Here is a 22,258-nt window from a genome sequence, read left to right as displayed (position 1 = left end):
AAAGCTTACCCTTTTGTCACCGCATACACTATATTGTCAAAAGTATTGGGACACCTGCCTTTACATGAACTTTAACGGCATCCCAGTCTTAGTCCATAGGGTTCAATATTTAGTTAGCCCACCCTTTACAGCAACTCTTCTCGGAAGTCTGTCCACAATGTTTAGGAGTGTGTCTATGGGAATGTTTGACCATTCTTCTTCTAAAAACGCATTTGAGAGGTCAGGCACTGATGTTGGAGAGAAGGCCTGGCCTTGCTTTGTGCATTGGTCCAAAGCCATTGGCTGAGAGCGCTGATCAGGAGACGATCGGCAGACCTTTTTCAGTCATGTTTTTTTGACCGAAGCCGGCTGAACGTCTGGTTTCTGTCGGGCTGACTGCAGGACACATCGACCGAATATCAGCCGGTTCTCTATTGAACCGGCTGATGCCGCCCAACATTCTGCCCGTGTGTGCTAGGCTTAAGACTGTGCAGAACTTCCTAGAATTGGCCCTGACACCTTCTCCTTAGTTAAATCTAAAAGTTATTTTTTTTTTTTTTAACCACTTCCAGCCCAGGCCTATTCTGCCATTCCTTCATCATTTTTTATTTATTTATATATATATATATATATATATATATATATATATATATATATTTTTTTTTTTTTTTTTCCCCCAGTCGTCTTCCATGACAGCTCTTGAGAGATGGAGCTCCTTACACTGGACAGGAAACACATTGCCACTAGCTCTTTAATAGGCGGTCCCCCAGGCACCTGGTCAGTTTTTTGTTTCCTCACAAGGAGGAGACATGTTACCTGGAGGAACCATTTTTTGAAGAGAGGGCTGGATGAGCTCCACTGCTCAAGTGCTGCCAGGGTTAGACAGAAGTTCCCCTCACTTTGTTCGTTTCAGGAGCAGCTTTTTGGCCTCAGGTTCCCTCCACAAGAGTTTGGGGTTTCAAACCCCCCCCCCCCCCTCTCTCTCAAGTGTCCGGCAAGGGAGAGGGCAGTGATGGACAAGCATTGGCGGCATCAACAGTGGGGAAGGCCTAGGCATACTCGCTGTAGGACGCCGCAAACTGGAAGATGCTGAGCTTAATTTTCGGCAGATGCGAGATCTTTGTGGCGCGCTGGAGGTGGTCGTGATTCCAGGCCTCCAGGTGCAGAGAGCAAGGGGAGGTCCGAGCCGGTGTCTTAGAGGTGCACACAGGTTTTTTTTATCTTAATGCATAGAATGCATTAAGATAGATATAGATATATACAGTGCATTGCGAAAGTATTCAGCCCCCTTGAACTTTTTGACCTTTTGCCACATTTCAGGCTTCAAACATAAAGATATATAACTGTAATGTTTTGTGAAGAATCAACAACAAGTGGGACACAATCTTGAAGTGGAACGAAATTTATTGGATATTTCAAACGTTTTTAACAAATAAAAAACTGAAAAATTGGGCGTGCAAAATTATTCAGCCCCTTTACTTTCAGTGCAGCAAACTCTCTCCAGAAGTTCAATGAGGATCTCTGAATGATCCAATGTTGACCTAAATGACTAATGATGATAAATAGAATCCACCTGTGTGTAATCAAGTCTCCGTATAAATGGACCTGCACTGTGATAGTCTCAGAGGTCCGTTTAAAGCGCAGAGAGCATCATGAAGAACAAGGAACACACCAGGCAGGTCCGAGATAATGTTGTGGAGAAATTTAAAGCCGGATTTGGATACAAAAAGATTTCCCAAGCTTTAAACATCCCAAGGAGCACTGTGCAAGCGATAATATTGAAATGGAAGGAGTATCAGACCACTGCAAATCTATGAAGACCTGGCCATCCCTCTAAACTTTCAGCTCATACAAGGAGAAGACTGATCAGATATGCAGCCAAGAGGCCCATGATCACTCTAGATGAACTGCAGAGATCTACAGCTGAGGTGGGAGACTCTGTCCATAGGACAACAATCAGTCGTATACTGCACAAATCTGGCCTTTATGGAAGAGTGGCAAGAAGAAAGCCATTTCTTAAAGATATCCATAAAAAGTGTTGTTTAAAGTTTGCCACAAGCCACCTGGGAGACACACCAAACATGTGGAAGAAGGTGCTCTGGTCAGATGAAACCAAAATCGAACTTTTTGGCAACAATGCAAAACGTTATGTTTGGCGTAAAAGCAACACAGCTCATCACCCTGAACACACCATCCCCACTGTCAAACATGGTGGTGGCAGCATCATGGTTTGGGCCTGCTTTTCTTTAGCAGGGACAGGGAAGATGGTTAAAATTGATGGGAAGATGGATGGAGCCAAATACGGGACCATTCTGGAAGAAAACCTGATGGAGTCTGCAAAAGACCTGAGACTGGGACGGAGATTTGTCTTCCAAAAAGACAATGATCCAAAACATAAAGCAAAATCTACAATAGAATGGTTCACAAATAAACATATCCAGGTATACAAAGGGTTGGTGAAATTCTCCGCGCTGTCTCTCTGTTGTTATCTAAAGTCTATCACCTTTAATGCCGCAGGTACTAAAATTGGTAACCTACACAATTCAGATAAATCTAGTTGGGGGGGAGTATCGCGCTTTAAAGTGCTTAATGTAACATAAATTAAATCATATAAATATGTGAAAAAGTGCCTTAGTGCTTTTCAATATAATATTCACAATATGTGTATCTCAATATACAAAGTAAATACAATGTAATATAAATCCTTCAATTAATAAATAGGTGGTAAAAAAATTAATTATTAAAATTCATCTTACTTAAATCCACAATATAAATACAATAAAAAGTGACAAAGATAGTATATAAATTATTAAGTCCATGATCCTTTAAAATAAATTATGTGCTCTTAATTAGGTGGTTTCAAAAATAAAGTGCTGAAGTGTCCTTTAAATAAATATATAAATATGTCGTGATCAACCAAATCTTTCTGTCCAAATTTGTACTCCCCCCAACTAGACTAAACATATCCAGGTGTAAGAATGGCCAAGTCAAAGTCCAGACCTGAATCCAATCTAGAATCTGTGGAAAGAACTGAAAACTGCTGTTCACAAACACTCTCCATCCAACCTCACTGAGCTCGAGCTGTTGTGCAAGGAGGAATGGGCAAAAATTTCAGTCTCTCGATGTGCAAAACTGATAGAGACATACCCCAAGCGACTTACAGCTGTAATCGCAGCAAAAGGTGGCGCACAAAGTAATAGCTTAAGGGGGCTGAATAATTTTGCACGCCCAATTTTTCAGTTTTTTATTTGTTAAAAAAGTTTGAAATATCCAATAAATTTCGTTCCACTTCATGATTTTGTCCCACTTGTTGATTCTTCACAAAAAATTACAGTTTTATATCTTTGTTTTGAAGCCTGAAATGTGGCAAAAGGTCGAAAAGTTCAAGGGGGCCGAATACTTTTGCAATGCACTGTATGTGTATATGTGTATATATATATATATATATATAATACAAATAAATAACCTTCTACCTTTTACAATCCCTTTTTAAAGCGGTAGTAAACTCAGACATGGATACCACATTTTTAACCTTATATCATTCACATTGAATATTTTCAATGACAAAGCCTCGAAAAGTATATAAATATATAAGGATGCAGCGCTATATAAAATCTTCAAAGTGCATATAAAAATGTGAATAAGGTGCAGTCCACAATAAAGGTGCTATTTAAATAAATACAGTCCAATCCAAAATGTGCCAATTATAGATTGGTAATATAAGGTGCTTGATAGGTGTCTCAGTTAATGTGCTCATAACACCACCACCAATTAGCCACCAGATGGCCTCTCACCTCAATAAAGACATAGAAAAGCGATGTCCTCAAATCAGGTAAATCCAGGTGAGTAGATATAGCACAATGAGGCTTGTGCGAGCCAACGCAAGCAGTATACACAGAAGCTGTATGGAGCTGTGAGGAGCCATGCTGTTCGGCCGCCGCTCGTCCGTCGGAGTCTCCGCCCTCTCGAATAGTATGCCTGAAAATAGTTCTTACCTTGATAAATCAGTACATTCTGGAACGCTTCTTCCTTTTCCTTAGCGCCGCCATCACAACTGAGGTCTTCTGCATTTGGGCAGTACATTGTTTCCGCCCTCATTATGTTTCCCTGGTTGTAATCCCACGCATGTGCATTACTTGCCGTCTCCAAGCCTTGTTTTGGTTCACGGTTACTAAGGAAACCTTTATACAGAAAAAACGAGCCGATCCTGTTGCTTCCTTACTCTCGCGGGATCACGGGGCTGACGTCTAAAATAGGAAATGACGCAGCCCCGGCATAGACCCTGCATTTTTCTGGCAGCATAAGCTTGCTGGAAAATTAGGGTTTAAAGCGCATGCACGGGTGACGTAATTAAAAAGAAAACAATCGATATTTCGGAAAGGAAGCGGGTAAGAGAAAAAATGAACACAGATAACAGACTCTGGGATAAATACTTTAATTGACAAAATGGCAAAATCTTGGCAAAATCCCTAAAAATTGCCCCAAAATTGTATACAAGCTGGCGTGTGGATGAAGGCTGCCTTTTTAGTTACGCAAAGCAACCTTCTCGCTCCCAGTGTCCTAATGACCAATGGCATCATCAGTTAAGTAGGATGCCAGTCGCCTGCATAGTATGATTGTTTGACTCTCCCTGCCCCTCTCCATCAGCGATGGGGTCACATTAGCGTAGTGATGGAGAAAAACTGAGGCAGAAGAGAAACACTGGAATACTAGTCAGTACCAGTCTGCAAAATTGTATATGCTTTGGAAGAATAAATCACCTCTAATGTTGGGTGTCCTACTTGGACTTTGTGGATGTTGCTACATTATGTAAAACTATTAGAATAGCATTTACATTTTAGAATGGGGAGCCTCGAGATTGTCCATAATTTTTAAAGGGTGCCTTGACTGAAAAAAGGTTGAGAAACACTGTTCTAGCTTGTGGCCCCTCTGCATTGTAACATTAGGGTGGGTAAGGTACCAGAGCACCATCTTCTGGTGAATACTGGTATTGCAGGCAGATAACACAGATGCAGATTATCTGAATGGTTAGATCTAAAGCCAAATGCTGACAAAAAGTTGATCATTCATTTGACTTTGCAACTGCATTCAATCAGTCAGAGCTGCTTTTCAGGTATTTTTAAAGCCAGCAGGGCCAGGGGTCGAAATACAATAGCCACAGCATAATATTCATTCATGTTTTTTTTTTTTTGGTGCCGAAACCCGGGCTCGAACCAGGGGTTTTTTTTTTTTTTTCAGCCTGCAGTGTATAGGTTTAAAACTGAGTGCCGTTAATAATACTGGGACAGTCTTGCATGATTGTTTTGTAAAACAAGCAGATGGTGGAATTCAATCTATATGGAAACTCCAAAATAAAAACGCGCTCTCATGGTTCTAATATTGTATTATGTAAATGTATTTATCTAACATAAGCATAATGATTTTTGTTCTAGATATAGGGGAGAAAAGGTGGTTGAACCTCCAGCAACGAAACCCTAAGTGAATACCATTTATGTGTTTTAATATGTTAAATCATTGCTTAATCATTTAATTAAAGTATTTGGTTAATAAAAATGTCATATCCTAAAAACATTTTGCTAACTTGTACCAAAAATATTTTGTATATAGTGTTTTTTTTTTTTTTTTTTTTTAATAGCTGTTCTCTTCTATTTTATAGATAAGTCCTGTAGATAGTCCTAGATATTATTTCTCTGTCGCTCATTGACAGACGCTGTCCTCTTGATTAATATCAACTTGGGTTATACTGCCCTCTACAGGAGTAGGACACTAGGCAGAAGGAAAACGTTCTGGCCACACCTTAGGGGCAGTCCCAGAGGGTATATCCTCTCTCTCTCTCTGCTACAGGAAGTCAGTTTTTTTTCTGTCTAGTTAGGAGTAAGGACCTAAGTTCCTTGCTGGGATCTTTGGTCCTGGCAAGATTTTTTTAGAAAAACTTTTTTTAGGCAGCTTTTTTTTTCTCCAGTTGTTCCTGTGAGATCTTCAAGCAAGTATGCTGAAACTGGGCGACGGGCTGGAGGTTGAGATCCAGTGGTCACCCCAGTCAGCCTACGAGCGCGTGCAGGCCCTAGCTCCGCGCTGGGTCGGCCGCGACATAGTCCCACTGGACGGGGACTGACCCTGCGAGTTAAACGTCTCACCGGGACGCCGACGACCAGTTGGAAACTGAGTCACGGCGTCCGTATTGGTCGACAGCCCCCCCACCTCGGTGGAGAGGGGTTCTGTCAGGAGTTGGCGCCCGCCTGTTCCGGTATGGTGAGTAAAATGTTCCCCCTCTCCCCCTGATGGGTTTGTGGGTGGACGTGGGCCCCTCCCTGGGATGATCAAGACCCTTATGATCCTGGATCCCCCTCTATCCTATACAGGTGTCACAGATCCCCCTCTTGAGGGTGATTTAGTGAATAAGAACCAGGAGGCTTGGTTTGGCTATCGGTAGTCACTGTATGAGGGACCATGACTGAAGTCAGTGGCTGGCATTACTATTAGGATGGCCATGTAAGAGGGTGATAGCATCCTACCTGATAAGGTTGCTATACAGGCCGATGCCTGTGCCTGGACTACCGCCATCCGCAGGCCGTACACCTCCCGCAGGCCGCACAGGCCGATAGCTACCTTCCACAGGCTGCAGCAGGCCGCTACCATCTTTCCACAGGCCGCCGCCATCCTCCCGCAGGGCCGCCATCTTGGCGTAGCCTCGTGTTTTCAGCATGGGGGCGGCCATTTTGGAGGTGACCAGCTACCTCGAGGAGTAGCATGGGAGGCGCCGGAAGGCGTGTAAAGGGGCGGAGCCGTCTCCTTTACCCGGGAAAACGATCCAAAAGACTTCCTGTCTGTAAGAGACCGCGCTGAGAGCAGGTTGATAAAAACTTCTGTGCATCAGGTGGTGAGCCTTGGGGTCTCTCTCTCTCTCTCTCTGTGGGGTCCAAAGCAGGTAACACTGAGGGGCGCTGTTGCGCTGGGGGATTACAAAAAAAAAAAAAAAAGTTTTTTTCTTTGCAATTATTTTTTGTTTGCTGGAAAGTGTCTTGGATTAATCATAGACCCTGCCACACATGTATCCCCACCTGATCCCCTCGAGGTGGCCGCAGGACCCTCCAGTACCCCACTTGTGATTGATGCATTATCAGCAGTTTTGGAGTCTTTGGTATCCCGGGTGGAGGTGGCCTGTCAGGGACGGGGGGCAAGAAAGCGACCCCCGCCTACCCCTATTTCATCTGACACTTCAGATACGGATTCTGAGCTGGTCACTGCAGCTGCAGGTCCCTCTTCTGGGGCTGCTGTCTCAGGTACGGTCTCCTCAGACAGTGAGGAGGACGTTTCTGCCTCCGCCATAGCACATGAAGAGGCGTTGGTGGACGCACTAGTTGTGTCTGTCCGGGAAACCTTAAGACTTGAGGTTACACCGGCAGAGGTAGCTGAGACTGAAATTCCTTTTGGTACTAGCAAGCCTACCAAGATGGCGAAGGTTTTTCCCTTGCCCAAATGTTTTGGTAATAAGATTAAAGAGGAATGGGATCATCCGAAACGAACCCTTGCTATTTCCAAACGCATTGTTAGGCGCTATCCGTTTGAGGAATCCCTCATTAAAAAAATGGACGGTACCACCAGTGGTGGACTCACCGATTTCCAGACTAAATAAAGCCACTGTTATCCCGTTGGAGGACGCTCCGTCCTTTAGGGATCCAGTGGATCGAAAGGTGGAAACGGAATCCCGCTCCATTTTTTCCCTGATAAGGTCAACCTTCAGGCCAGTGGTTGCCATTGGTTTAGTTTCACAAACATTGACAGAATGGGCCAAATTGTTACGCCGTGACTTAAAGGAGAGAAGTATCCCCCCGGCAGCATCCGATTTGATGGAGCAGATTATACAAGGACTACAGTTCGTCTGTGACGCCGCCCTGGACGCCACTCCCTTGTTAGGGCGTGCATCGGTGTCAGGAGTAGTCCTCAGACGCGTGTTGTGGTTAAAGTGCTGGTCGGCGGATCAAGGTTCCAAAAAAGCTTTGGCTAATCTTCCTTTTCAAGGGGATCGCCTGTTTGGGGCCACCTTGGATGAGATTATAAAGGATCTCACTGGGGGCAAGAGCACTTTTTTGCCACAGACTGCTAAGGGTAAAGGACCTCGTAAAAGGCGAGGACCTTCCTTTTCCGCTCATAAAAAGTTTGTTCGTTCCGCTGGGGCGAGCGATAAGGGCTCCAAAGCCCCTTCAGGGGGTTTCAAAGGGCGCTGGTCGGGTAAACAAAAGTCCGGCTCAGCCAAACCTGAAGATAAGACCAATACAGCCTGAAGGTGCGCCCCCACCCATCTCTGGGGTGGGGGGACGTCTTCACCGGTTTCCGGATCCATGGCTTTCCAGAATCCCGGACAAAGGGGTTCACAAGGTCATACGGTCGGGATACAAGATCGAGTTTCGATCACTTCTACCGGTGCGATTCTTCCCTTCCAACATTCGACTATCCGGTTGAGCGAGCGGACCAGGGAGTCTCCGATCTGGTGGCTTCGGTCTCCAATGCTCAGCCAGAGGAAGTCACTCCTTCCGATAGTATCCAGGTTTCCGATAAATGTGTTGGAACTGAGAGCGATCAAACTTTGTCTGATTTACTGGACCGAGCAGCTCCAGGGCAGCCCGGTTCGGATCCAGTCGGACAATGCCACGGCTGTGGCTTATGTCAATCACCAAGGGGGCACCAAGAGTGCCCTTGCGGCCATAGAAGTGGCCAGCATTCCTCATTGGACGGAACAGTTTGTTCCAGCTCTCTCCGCGATATTCACTCCGGGGGTGGAATATTGGCAGGCAGATTATCACAGCCATCAGATTCTGGATCAAGGGGAATAGTCTCTTCATCCAGAGGTATTTCACCAGCTGTGCCTTCATTGGGGCACCCCGGATGTGGATCTGTAGGCATCTCGGCTCAACAGGATGGTGCGGAGGTTTGTAGCTCACGCCCGCGATCCTCTAGCGGACGCAGCAGACGCGCTGGTCGCCCCGTGGGGACAGTATCAGCTACTGTATGCCTTCCATCCTCTCAAGTTACTGCCGAAACTTCTTCGCAGGATAGAGGTGGAGGGAGTTCCAGTTATCCGAGTAACTCCGGACTGACCTCATCGAGCCTGGTACGCCGACTTGGTGAGGCTGGTCGCGGACGCTCCTTGGAGACTTCATCTCAGGGAAGATCTGCTGTCTCAAGCACCGATCTTCCATCTTGCTTTACAATCGCTGGCTTTAACGGCCTGGCCATTGAGACCCAGGTGCTGAAGGACAAAGGATTGTCAACTTCAGTTATTCCTACTCTAATTAAAGCAAGGAAGGCGACTTCCAGCAAAGTCTATTATCGCACATGGAAGGCTTATATTGCGTGGTGTGAATCTCTTAGATTTCCTCCACGTACCTATTCGGTGACCCGAATCTTGGCCTTTCTGCAACAGGGGGTTGAGCAGAAACTGTCCTTGAGCACTATCAAGGGTCAGGTTTCAGCGTTAGAAATCTTCTTTCAGAAACCTTTGGCTACTCATTCCTCGGTGCGGAAATTCATCCAGGGGGTGCGACACCTGGCTCCGCCAGTGTGCGCACCCTTACCGCCCTGGGATCTTAATTTAGTGTTGTCGGTTCTTCAGAAACCTCCCTTTGAAGATATCAGGGAGATTCCCTTGCTTACGTTATCCCAGAAGGTGGCCTTCTTGGTGGCTATCACTTCTGCACGCAGGGTGTCAGAACTGGCTGCATTATCTTGTCGTTCCCCATATCTGGTGGTTCATAGGGATAAGGTGGTTCTTCGTCCGAATCCATCCTTCCTTCCTAAAGTGGTTTCAGAGTTTCATCTGAATGAAGATATTGTATTACCTTCCCTGTGTTCTAAGCCCAGTCATCCTCGGGAGTATGCGTTACATTCCATGGATGTGGTTCGGGCAATCAGGGTATACCTGAAAACTACGGACTCGTTTCGTAAAACGGATTCACTTTTTGTGATCACGGATGGCCCCAAAAAGGGGTTGCCTGCATCTGCCGCGACTATCTCCAAATGGATCAGACAGACGGTGGTACAGGCTTATTCTATTAAGGGTCGGAATCCTCCGTTCCCTGTTAAGGCGCACTCCACTCGGGCGCTCAGTGCTTCCTGGGCCTTCCGCCATCAGGCGTCAGTGGTCCAGGTTTGCAAGGCGGCTACCTGGTCGTCGGTTCATACCTTTACAAAATTTTATAAAGTTGATGTGATGGCATCGTCGGATGCCTCTTTTGGCCGCAAGGTTTTGCAGGCCGCAATTTGAGGAGACCGTTGGTCTACCTCGAGGGTTTTTTTCTGTTGGGTTTTCAGTTGAGTCTCATCCGTTTGTCTGATGAGCCTTTAAAACTTCTAGTTGGCACCGGTTGGGCCTTCTAGATTGGATTTTGATTTCTGTTATCCCACCCCTCATTTGTGGCACTGCTTTGGGACGTCCCAAGTTGATATTAATCAAGAGGACTGCGTCTGTCAATGAGCAACAGAAAAATGGATTTTTGTAAAATCTTACCGTAAAATCCTTTTCTCTTAAGCTCATTGACAGACGCAGTACCCGCCCCTCTATTTTTGAGCTGGGTTGGGTTAAATTCTCTAACACTGCTTTGTGACATAACTGACTTCCTGTAGCAGAGAGAGAGAGGATATACTCTCTGGGACTGCCCCTAAGGTGTGGCCAGAACGTTTTCCTTCTGCCTAGTGTCCTACTCCTGTAGAGGGCAGTATAACCTAAGTTGATAGTAATCAAGAGGACTGCGTCTGTCAATGAGCTTAAGAGAAAAGGATTTTACAAAAATCCATTTTTAGCAGTGGGAGAGACAGGGTTTCCGCAAAGTTAGGCGTAACTTAAGCCAGCCATAGATGGATCAAATCCCGGGCCAGTGATAGGCTTGCATAGGGTTGCAGGAAAGAAAATCGCATCATCTATGGCCTGTCTAAAAGAATTGTGGATGACCAAGTGCTATACCGGTACTTGATATGAAAAGAAATAAAGCTCATGTCATATTTTGCGATATTCGTACATGCTGGGATGTAACCATATGAAACATAAGATTTAGGGCCACCCCATAGGAGGAAACCAGTTTAAAAACCATTAAAATAGTATGCCCTTCCTATGGGCAGCTCTATAAATGGGAACTGTATCCGATTTATTCATACCCAACACAGTTCTGACACTATATCAGAATGTTGGGTATGGGTTTATGAATTATCTATAGTTCACTTCTGAAGAAACGCTGTTCAATGTGGATTTATGGTGATCATTCTGCCAATGCACACTCCACATGCTTACTCATACACAAATTACATTTGTTCAATGGGACATTGGCATAAATTATTTGGTGTAATCCTTGGAGTGTATGCCCAGCCATATTTTTAGATAGAGGGGTAAGAACCCCCCCCCCCCGTTGGGTTTTTACTTCTATCCAGGACTCTGCTTCAGCCTTGTCCTGCTGCACTAAAAAAGGTGTTATTACTATTTCTGTTGGAGATTTATTCTCGCTCTTGAAACGCAAACTACAGGGAAATCCTTCTAATGAAGCCCCGGATAGCAGAAAAAAAAACCCTGGCAACGATTCTTAATATTCCCCGCCTTATCAACAAAAAAAAGATTGGTGTGCTGTATATATGGAGGGCAGTCAAAGCTTATAGATAAAATGGGTGATAACAGCTATAGATAATTGATATATTTGCCTTTAAAGAATATACAGCTCATGGCCAGCCTTTTGCTGCAAAATATTTTATTAGGATATGACAATTGATAATCTGTACAAAGCAATGCTTTATTTTGGGTCTGCTACTGGTAAAATGGGAAGGACTTTTGACAAACTGGGCTATGGTTAAAGATAACATAACTGACTAATATGCATCCTTATATATGGATTATCAAGAAGCTTTAAAGGGCAACAAGGCTACTAACACAGCTGGAACACATAAGCTTACAACACATTTATTGTTTAGATTAAGCCTAGGTTCACACATATGCAGTTCAGGAAATGCTGTGATCCATGCCCGCATTCGAATCGCACTGCCCTTGCAATCTGCTGCAGGTGTCAGTGCAGTCTTAACGACACCCCAAATGCAAGTTACAAATGCAGTGCGTACCGGATCACATGGTACCAAAGCAGGGGTGCTCAACTCAATTTTATCACGGGCCATTTAAGCATTATGGTTGCTCCCAAAGGGCCAGTTGTATCTATGGAACTAACTTTCAAGAGCCCCTCCACCATCAGAAGTCGAGTCCCCCCACCCTCCCTTACATCACAGTGCACCCCACTTACCTTGTGCTACTGCAAAGCTGGGAAGCATTAAGTGCAGGGTTTGGAGGAGGGCTGGAGTAAGCTGCTAGAGTCAGATGAATGCTGAGATTAGGGGAGGTGGAGATGAGGGGATGTTGTGGCTGCACAGAGAAGCACAGGATCTGTAGGTGGAGTTCTGCCCTTTTTTTTGCTGCTGAGACAAGGTCAGGGTAGAGAGAAGAAGGGGGTGCTGCAGCTGCAGGAGAGATGCTAGGGCCACATGAAATGGCCTGGATTCGGCCCCTGGTCCTTGTGTTTGACACGTGTGTACTAAAGTATCATGTGATGCGGTTGCAAAATTTCTGCATGCACAACTTTGGTGTGGTGTTATCTGAGCTCATTCAAAAGGAATAAGCTCAAATCGCATGTGAATTGAACAGGAAAGCGGTCTTTTATTTATTTATTTTTTTTTTTACCTTTTTATTGCTGAATAAAATTCTAGTAAAAAGGGTTTAGGGGTGCAGAATACCCAAAAAAGAGTACAAAAAAAAATAGTACATGTATTCTGGAGTAGCAATGCTACTCCAGAATACATGTACTATTTTTTTTTGTACTCTTTTTTGGGTATTTAGGTCCTTTAAGATCAGCCTCTTGGTAAATGCTGGCCCTGTGTGGGTGCAACCAGGCTGATCTACCAAAAGAAAAGGGTAGTCACAGTCTTATCTTAGCTTGCAGTGTTTCTTTCCTTAATCCGTGTGTCCCTTGACCCTTTTAGAGCAGTCAGATATAATCTTTAGAAGTAGAGGACTGCACTCAAGGCTTGAAAACAGAGTGAGAGTTTTTAGAGCAGTCAGATCACTTGATGTATTAGCGATGAATCCTTCTTACAATATTTCTGCAGAGAATTGCAAGCCCAACTACTTCCAGGTATCGACTCAAACCACAGAAGCTCTTGGGCCTCTAGCACATGCCCTAATCAAAAGCAAGGCCCATGTGGAGAGACACTCTAGATCAGGGTTCCTTTCAGAGGTTGCTAGGGGTTCCTTGAGCAATTACTGCCTCTTAGATAAGTTCCCACTGACACCATTGATCTTTTTAGCTATCTGTAAGAGGGTAATTCTTCCCAATGACCACAAGTGTAAGGAGCATTCTTCCCACTGACAATTAAACTAATGTATCATGAGTTGTAGATATAGTCATTTTTAGCTGGGGTTCCTTGAGATTAGAATGTTATGTCAAGGATTCCTCTATATGGAAAAGGTTGAAGCTTAGGAGATAGAGACCACTCTGGATAGGTGACCCAAATACTGATCCATCTCTTAAATCATGCTTCTGCACAAGAACTTTTAGGGATTGGTCGGGTCAGATACATATTTATAACTCAGCGATTGTTTTCACTCTGATTACTGGAACCATCTTCACAGTAACAGCAATCAACCCACAGAGGTTAGGGAAGATTTGCTGAGCCTACAAAAAGGTAAACAATTGCTCAGACGGGATACAGCCTAGAAGCCAAAACACTAAGGGATGCAATAGCATCGGGAACAATCCCTACAGCTGTTTGCTCTGAGTTCTCCTGAACATTAACAGCTTTGATGTAACTTACATTTATTCATACTGTGGTTCCTGCTAAGGTGAGGCCTTATTGAGAAAGGTATAATAATCAGATCAGATAAAGAGATCATTGTGGCACATAGTTGAGATCCAGGCGTATTCACTGACATATGTGTTTGAATGTGTACTTGTATCTGCTTAACTAGATTTGTCATCAGCTATATAGTTACATGAACACAAAAAAATGCTTTCTATGAAAAAAAAATGTTTATTACCTGCATTTCATACATGAACAGAAATAGAAAGCCCTCTAGTGCTTGAAAAGCAAAGAGGATTATAGAAGGTGTGTGGGAACCAGCCGGTCCCTAGTTTGATATCCTTACCCACCAGTCTGCTAATAAACCAAATATACCTGTCTAACAAATTGGGTTAAAAACAGGGGTTTAGTTAACACACATTTGCAAACGCATGTATAAGCTGCAGGGCCAACAACAAGGCACCCTGTGTATCCTGCAGTCCTAACACTTATCTAACACTACGCAACCTGAGTGTCTCCACGAAGGAAGTACATGAATGCTAATGGTGCTTAGCCCAGTTTTGAATAGAGTCCTTCCTCTTTTACAGGCATTAAATCTTGATGTCTGAAAAGTACAAACGTCACACCTTACGGTCTTAATGACATGCTTTAAGGAAATAATGTGCTTGTAGAGAAACTAGAAGGGCTCTGGTACAGTGTTGCATTATAGGGTGCAATACCTCATCATGTGTTATGCTTGTTGGCACCCTAAGGGGCATTTTTTTTAATGACCGGGTACTGATTGTTTTATGGGCAATCTACATTCCTTTCAAAGTGCCAGTATGACAGTTGTGTGACAGCTTATGTACTTGTGCATCACAAATAAAATAATTCTGTTTAATCCAGGTAATCAAGGGATGGATGATTATTTTTATCACTTCAAATATAAAATCTGGTAATTCCTGTTCAGTGTTTAGGGTCACAGTACTTTGTGCAATTACTTTGCCAAGAAGCAGTTCAAAGGGTATGTTGGCGATATTGAGATTGAAATACACTTCCATTATCTAGTACAAGGCTTTCTCTAAAGTTCTTTTTATGTGCATACATATGATACATGCAGTATATTGAAAGCAACCCCAAAAGGGCTCACTGTATTATCAATGTCCTTGATGCGATCTGCGCAGTATCTGCCTTTTCTTGAATGTTGGTAAAGGAGGGTACCAAAAAACAATTGTTCCATTTTGGATTGAGGGGGGGTTGGATTAGGTACCTGTACATTTTGGCAAATTAATTGCATAACTGTGCCCATAATAAATCTCAACTCAATGCCATCTAACAATGTAATTATGGAAATATTTGTAAAATCTTTCAATGTGTGATCTAGGTATGGAAAAGATGCTGGGCATGCAACTCATGATGCCGTCAATTCTGCGATCAACGTTGGAGTAACTGCATTTAACTTTGAACACCTGGGTGTAAAAGCCATGGTGAAAAAAACTGCAAAAGAAACCAGCCATGCAATTCTGGATGACTACAAACTGATTGAGAAACCAAACAAAAAGAAGGAACCTCACTAAACCACTGACAGCCTTACAGAAAACGCTGATTGAACCCTTGTTCTCCCATAATCTCTTCCTGCAGTTTACAGAACCACTATACTAAACATTCCTTCTATTACACATAGCTGTATCTACCTGCCTGTTCTTATTGGGTGTGGCATGGGTTAGAAATGTGCAATTCTGATGTTGTGTCCCAAAATGCATTGCTTCAGTAATAGTGTGCATACTTGTATTACGGTTTAGGATAGGAGTGGTGCTGGAGGAACTGAAAATGTTGTAGGTAACTAATTTTAGCTATTAAAGATAATGAGCTTTCAAACCAAAGGGGCACAACTGGGGAAAACCATCAGCGAAAGCGCAATAGCAAAGGCATTTATTGGTAAAAGCTGTTATATATTTATTCTGTACTAACTTAAACATTTAGCCAAAGATGGAGAAGCACTAAGAAACCAAACACCACCTTACCTCTTCAAATCCACTTATGTTAGATGTTGCTGGAAACTAGAAGGGGGTATATTCCCTTGCAACAAATGATCACATGCTTGGATAAGCTGCTTTCTCTACATCCATTGACAGACGCAGATCTTTTGCTTCTTAGACCATTAGAGACATGGGTGTCCTTTGGCTCCTGCAAAACCAATGGTCTAAGAAGCATAAGAGCTGTGTCTGTCAATGGACTTCAGAGAAAAGGATTTTACGCTAAGTTCTTACAAAAATCCAGTTTTCTCTATTGTCCATTGACAGATGCAGCTCTTATGCTTCTTAGACCATTGGTTTTGCGGGAGCCAAAGGACGCCCGTGTCCCTAATGGTCTAAGAAGCATAGGAGCTGCGTCTGTCAATGGACTTCAGAGAAAAGGATTTTATGGTAAGTTCTTACAAAAATCCAGTTTTTCACCTGACAGTATTCATTGCAGGTTGGGTGATCTTTCTGTAAGATTTAGCATACTTGAATGAAACTTGGGCTGCCTTTGGTTTCTGGATAGACTAGTTGCCTGGCCGCAATGCAGATGCTTTGACTTCCGAGTCCCTAACCTGGAACAAGTATAGAAATAAGAAATGCTGGCTTTTATTTACAATTGTGTCAGGCTGTGAAGTAGTGAGGTCCATCAACTTGCATTGTTGGGAGAAAGCCATGTCCTCATCCTTTAATGAGTGAACAGGTTTATAGGAACATTTGCTATCCCTGACCAGGAACTGATGATTGCAGGTCTAGACTTAAAGGGTTAGTTCACCGTTTCAGAAAAAATTAAAAGGTGAATACTATACACCCTTCCCACCTGTGGTCCCTGCTGTACTTGGCTCTATAAGTGCTGAGCTGTTAGTGCCCATGCAGCCGGTGTAGTGGTCCTGAAATTTGAAATCCCTGCTCTTCTTTATCTTTTTGCAGGTCTTCTGGGACAGATTAGAGTGATTCTGATTGGTCAGTACTGGCACAAAGCATCACTCTGATTTGTCCCATAAGTGCTGTAGAGAGAAGAGCAGAGATTTCACATCCCTGGATCGCCACACGGCTGCATGTGTACTGACAGCTCATCCACAAGCTACAAGTACAGCGGTGACCAGGTGTATGGTGCTAGTTCATCTTTTATCTGAAAACATGAACGTATATTTTAAATAGGTCAGGCAGACGGACAGCATTTTCAGAAAGCCATCAGCAATGGCCACTCCTGTATTGTTCTCATAGCAGGTTTACAATCCACCTGGGTTTATTTACTAAAACTGCATTGTGCATAGAAACCAGAGTCCAGGTTTTAGCCCCCGTTCACATTAGCACGATTTGACAGGTCGCAGCCTATTGCCGGCAATGGGAGAGTCCCAATCAGTGCAATGCTGCACCAATTTCCAGTGTGGTTCCTGCACTACTTTTAGTGACTTCGGGGGCAATTTCAAAAAGACATCTGTGCATGAAGCTGCACAGATGTCTTTAAAGTGGCCCCCTAAAGTGAGACTGAAATGCGGCTTTGAAATCGTTCAGATGGACTTGCACGATTTCAAAGCTGTGCTCAGTGTGAATGAGGGCTATCAAAACTTAATTGAACAAGTTGAAGTTAAAAGCGGACTGGCTACTGTGCACAGGAGCACCCAATTCTGAGAGCTCCAGTTTTAGTAAATCTCTCCCACCGTCAGGGCAATGATCACATAGCACTGCAGAGAGTACTTGTGTCTTTCAGTAATCTTTACCAATCTGTAGTCTTAATCGGACTTAACAAATCTAAATGTGTTGAAGAAAACTGACAAAAGGTAGATGTGCAAGTAATCTGGCACACTTATCTGATTTACGGTACTATAGATATACATTTAATCCAAAACCACAGCACACCACTTTTTACTTACTCTTGAGTTATTATATATAAAAAAAAAAAAAAATGGTTCTGCAATATTGAAGTTTATGGGACACTCCCTACTGCAAAGCACCCAAACAGGTAGTGAGATTGAATTTGCTTGTACTGGCTGGGATAAAAGTGTTTCTAATCCCAAAAACAAAAATGTGATATATTGCAGCTTCCCAGTCCTAAGACTTAATGGCTGCATTTGTTTTATTTTCAATTTATAATCCTGCAAATAACACATGCTTTTTTTTTTTTTTTTTTTTTCCCCTCCACTGTATCTTTGGAGGGAGTCATGGTTGACACACAGGCTGGACTTTTAGGGCTCTCTCACCCTATCCGTCCGTCGGATGGACTCCGTTTATCTCAGCGGGGGATCGATCCACCGATTCCCCGCTGAGCAGGAGGATGACAGCTGTTCTCTGCACTGTGTGCAGAGACACAGCTGTCAGTTCCCCATATATCTCTATGGGGGAATCGGATGGGAATGGACCGTCGGTCTGTTCTCATCCGATCCGATGAACGGATGGAAAATAGGGTTTCCATCCATCCAGATTTGACGGATCGGATGTCAGCGGACATATCTCCGCTGACACCCGATGCCCCATAGGGATGCATGGGGGGGACCGTTCAGATCCGCCAAAAAAAAACGGACAGGCGGATCTGAATGGTCCGCCTGTGTGAAAGGGGCCTAAAACATGTCAGTCTTTCTACATCACTCATATCTATGTATCCTTAGACCTGGGGTTACAGGGGCAATTACCTGCTTGCAGTATTGTCAGTTTCCTTACTCTGGGACTACAGAGGCACTTATTAACTGCACACAACAGTATCAATATATCCCCAGTCTGGGGCTACAGGGGCGATTACCTGCATGCAGCTTTGTCTAGGTTTCATTAGGCTGGGGCTATGAGGTAATTTACCTGCACGCAGTAGTGTCCATGTATCCTTAGTCTAGGTTTACAAGGGCCATTACCTGCATGCAGTGGTGTCAATGTATCCTTAGTCTGGGGCTACAGGGATGTCAATGTATTTTTAGTCTGGGGCTATAGGAGCACTTATCATTTGCACACAATGTATTGGGGGGATTACCTAAAAGCAGTGTCAATGTATCCTTTAGGCCTAGTACACACCCTTTTTTTTTTTTTTTTTCAACCCAGCAGGGCTCAGAAGCAGCCACTGTACTAATTATGCATTGTTCGTACAGCAATCTCACTTGTTCTGCTCTGGTGTTCTGACGGGGGGGGGGGGGGACTCTCCCACCCGCCAGAAAACTCCAGTCAGCACTCGCAGACATTGGATGAGAGCGCTGATCAGGAATAGATCAGCAGACTTTTTTCAGCTTCTGCAAGGCCGGCTGCAGTACACAGGGGCAGAATTTCGGCCGGTTTCTAGTGAACCGGCCGATGCTGCCTGATGTTCGGCCCGTGCCTTACTAGGCTTTAGTCTGGAGTTACAGGGACGATTGCTTACATCAATGTATCCTTACCGTGCAGCTACAGGGGTGATTACATCGGTTTACTTTTCTCTTAGTATATACAACCCAACTAACTGGTCCTAAGTTTGTACAGTAGATCCGCTCTGTTATTACAAAGCAGCCTTCTTTTTTTATAGCCATAACCCACTGCCATTCACAGATATTAATTTCACTAATACATAAACAGTATAGTAGACATAATATGAATGAATACAGTCAGTTATACCAGTTTAAATACAGATAGTATAGTTGGATCAAACAAGGTAACAGAACACTCTAGCATTTAGTGTTGAATGTATTACTGAGGTTTATGAAAGATTGTACAGCCTTTGACATTGCTAAACATAACTTTTAGGTGTACAATTTAAGTTACTTATATGTTAAGTAAAGTCAATTGAACTGAAAAGATTTTATATATATATATATATATATATATATATATATATATATTAGTGTTTATTTGTGATAGATTTGATATAATGACAGAATAACCAAAAGGTGAAAAGAATCGTGAAAATAGAAAATTTGTCCAAAGTAGCTTTCCTCTATCGCAAAGTTTACCAAAGGGTGAGCCATGTACCACTAGTGGTAAATCTCACCAATGTTGGTAACATGATATAGTTTAAGATGTACTGGTAGCCAGAATATGGTCAACCTGGTATTAGTTACCAGAGGAACACAGCAATATAGAAACATACCTTGCATTTAGAAAAAAAGTGTTTTTTTTTTTTTTAATGGGATATTAATATATATATTGGATATTACATACAAAGTAACGTGTTGATCCCCAATAGTTACAAAAATTTGTGCTGCTAACGAATACAAGGGTTTCTGAACAGGCTTTCTCCTCAGAGCAATAAAAAAGTGAAATAAAAGTGATAAATAAAGTTTACATCTGAACTCCATAATCTATTTATATATTCAGACATTTAAATCCAATTGAACCCTTATTTATTATTATAGTACAGCAAAAAGTGTTAAATACCTTGCCAGCACATAGGAGAGTCACACTGCAGCCCTCTTACACAAAGTATCTGTCTGCCCTTCTCTCCATTTCCTTGAGCAGCACTGCATATAACAGAAAAGGTTTTGAGGGGAGGCATGTCAGACCGATGGAGAGTAAGGCCGATGCGGTGTGTGAGCGAGCCTTAGCCTGGCTGTTCTGTGTCCTGACAGCACAGGGTTTAGAAATAATGTATATGCAGTCTGGCCGCCTTCCAATAATAAATAGCAGGGGGTTTGATTGGGCTTAAGGCTCCATACACACGCCATTGCTATCCCTGTAATTTCCAATAGCACCCCAATCGTGGCCAACAGAATCATGGGACGCCTGCCGCTCAGAAGTTCTGGAACTTCTTTTGATGGACAGGCGTCCTGTGATTCTGTTTGCTGTGATTGGGATGCCGTTGGAAATGAAGGGGATCGCAAGCCCATCCCGCCATTTGCAGTGATTTGGGATTGCGGGCAGAATCGCGGCGATTCCGTACTTGATCCAGAACGCCTAGATGTTAACGGAGCCTCAAAGAAACCTAAAACAGGTGCGTTTTTTAAAGCAAAGTAAAATATGTATTATAAAGTAACCCTTTTCTAAAATATTAGTGTGCCTAATAGAAGAATAGGGTTGGATTTATTTCATGAAATTGCTGAAAAATGTCTAAGCATTTGCTTTTATTTTTCGTTTTAATAAAATTAAGTTATTTGTATTAAGAATTTTGCTTGTTTTATGACAATTGTGCCATTGAAATGTCCGATTTGCCACTCCCTGTCCTCCTCTAGAGCAGTTTACAGAGCGGATTCCAAGGACAGGATCACATGAGATACTTTTAGTCCAGTGAAGTGTAACCGAAAAATGACAGGATGACAGCCATTGGCTGAGCTCATGAAGGCAGCCAAGGTTTGGATTTATTAGGAAAAATACTTCTCACCTTACACTACCTTATGGAACTGGTACAAAAACTATTTGAATGGAATGACTTATAGTCTAGGTTAGAACACAGGGCAACCTATAACCTGAACAGCACACATTTATACCCTTCCATCAAGATGTAGTGTCATCTTGTGAAAAATCAGATTTATAAATACACTACCTCAGACCATATACAAAAAAAAATATATTACAAGTATACAGTAGAGACAGCTTTGGCATTCCATCTAGCCTTGAGCCTGTGTGGATGGGCCTCGGTGTCAGCTTGGGCCCTGCTTTTCCCCATACCTCTAAGAAAAATTGCTCCTGTGCTCTCCGGTTGCAAAGGAATCATGAGTGAACAGTGGGGGAGAGTTAGGCCCCTTTCACACGGGCTTTCCCGATCAGGTCTGCCTGTCAGTTTTTCAGACGGAGCTGATCGGATGCTCCATACAGCCCTATGGAGCAGCGGATGTCAGCGGGGACATGTCCGCTGACACCCGCTGCTATCCGATCCTGTCAGGGTTTCCATCAGTCTGGATTTCACAATTTTCCATCCGTCTGGAGGATCGGATAAAAAACAGACATGCTAGCAATTTTCATCCAATCTCCCATAAAGGAGAGGGGGGATCCGACAGGTCTGTCTCTGCAAAGTAAGCAGAGATGGACCTAGCATCCGCCTGCATAGCAGGGATCATCAGCGGTTCCATCCCTGCTGAGCAAAACAGAGTTCGCCGGGCAGAAAGCCCGTGTGAAAGGACCCTTACTAAATCTGGTGCAGCTGGTAACCGATCAGCTTCTAACTGTAACTTAATCAATTAAAGAAATTGTAAAGGCTGAAGGGGGGGCGGGGCGCAGCTGAACCACACACTCTACCTAATAGATAAAGAGAGCTGGCTCAGGAGTAAGCACACAGGAGTGCCCCTACATCAAGTGTCTTGGTCAGGAGGCACTCGGCAAGGGAGAGGGGCCCAGAGCGCCGACAGGGGACCCGAGAAGAGGAGGTAGGTCATGTTTGTTTTGCAATAAAAGGTTTTCCTTTTTCAATCACTAAGCTTTTGTAATAAAACCTGGAAGCTGATTGGTTTCTATGCAGAGCTGCACCAGATTTTGCACTCTCCAGCTTTAGTAAATGAACCCCCAATGTTTTCTATAGCCAACCACAATTTCTCTATCGGCCTAAAATCTGGACTCTCATGTAGTCATATTAA

The 22,258-nt window shown here is 43.5% G+C and overlaps 1 protein-coding gene across 2 annotated transcripts in view; it reads left to right on the top strand.

Moving 5' to 3' along the window:
• SPART (spartin) overlaps positions 1-15,365 on the top strand; it is a 50,918-nt gene extending 35,553 nt beyond the window's left edge. Inside the window, exons 7-8 of one of the 2 annotated variants that reach the window (XM_082248522.1) lie at positions 5,412-5,457; positions 15,164-15,293. In XM_082248522.1, the coding sequence (XP_082104648.1) occupies positions 5,412-5,457 (46 nt within the window). In that variant the 3' untranslated portion in view covers positions 15,164-15,293. Of the gene's footprint in view, positions 1-5,411; positions 5,458-15,163 lie in introns of both variants that reach the window. The other variant, XM_082248521.1, reaches the window with a different exon arrangement.
• Positions 15,366-22,258: the final 6,893 nt, after the last annotated feature.

This window comes from Pelophylax lessonae (assembly GCF_965119305.1).
Source record: "Pelophylax lessonae genome assembly, chromosome: 2".
Lineage (NCBI taxonomy): Eukaryota > Metazoa > Chordata > Amphibia > Anura > Ranidae > Pelophylax > Pelophylax lessonae.
Note: the sequence above shows the minus strand (reverse complement) of the source record. Positions and strands in the feature narration are given on the sequence as shown.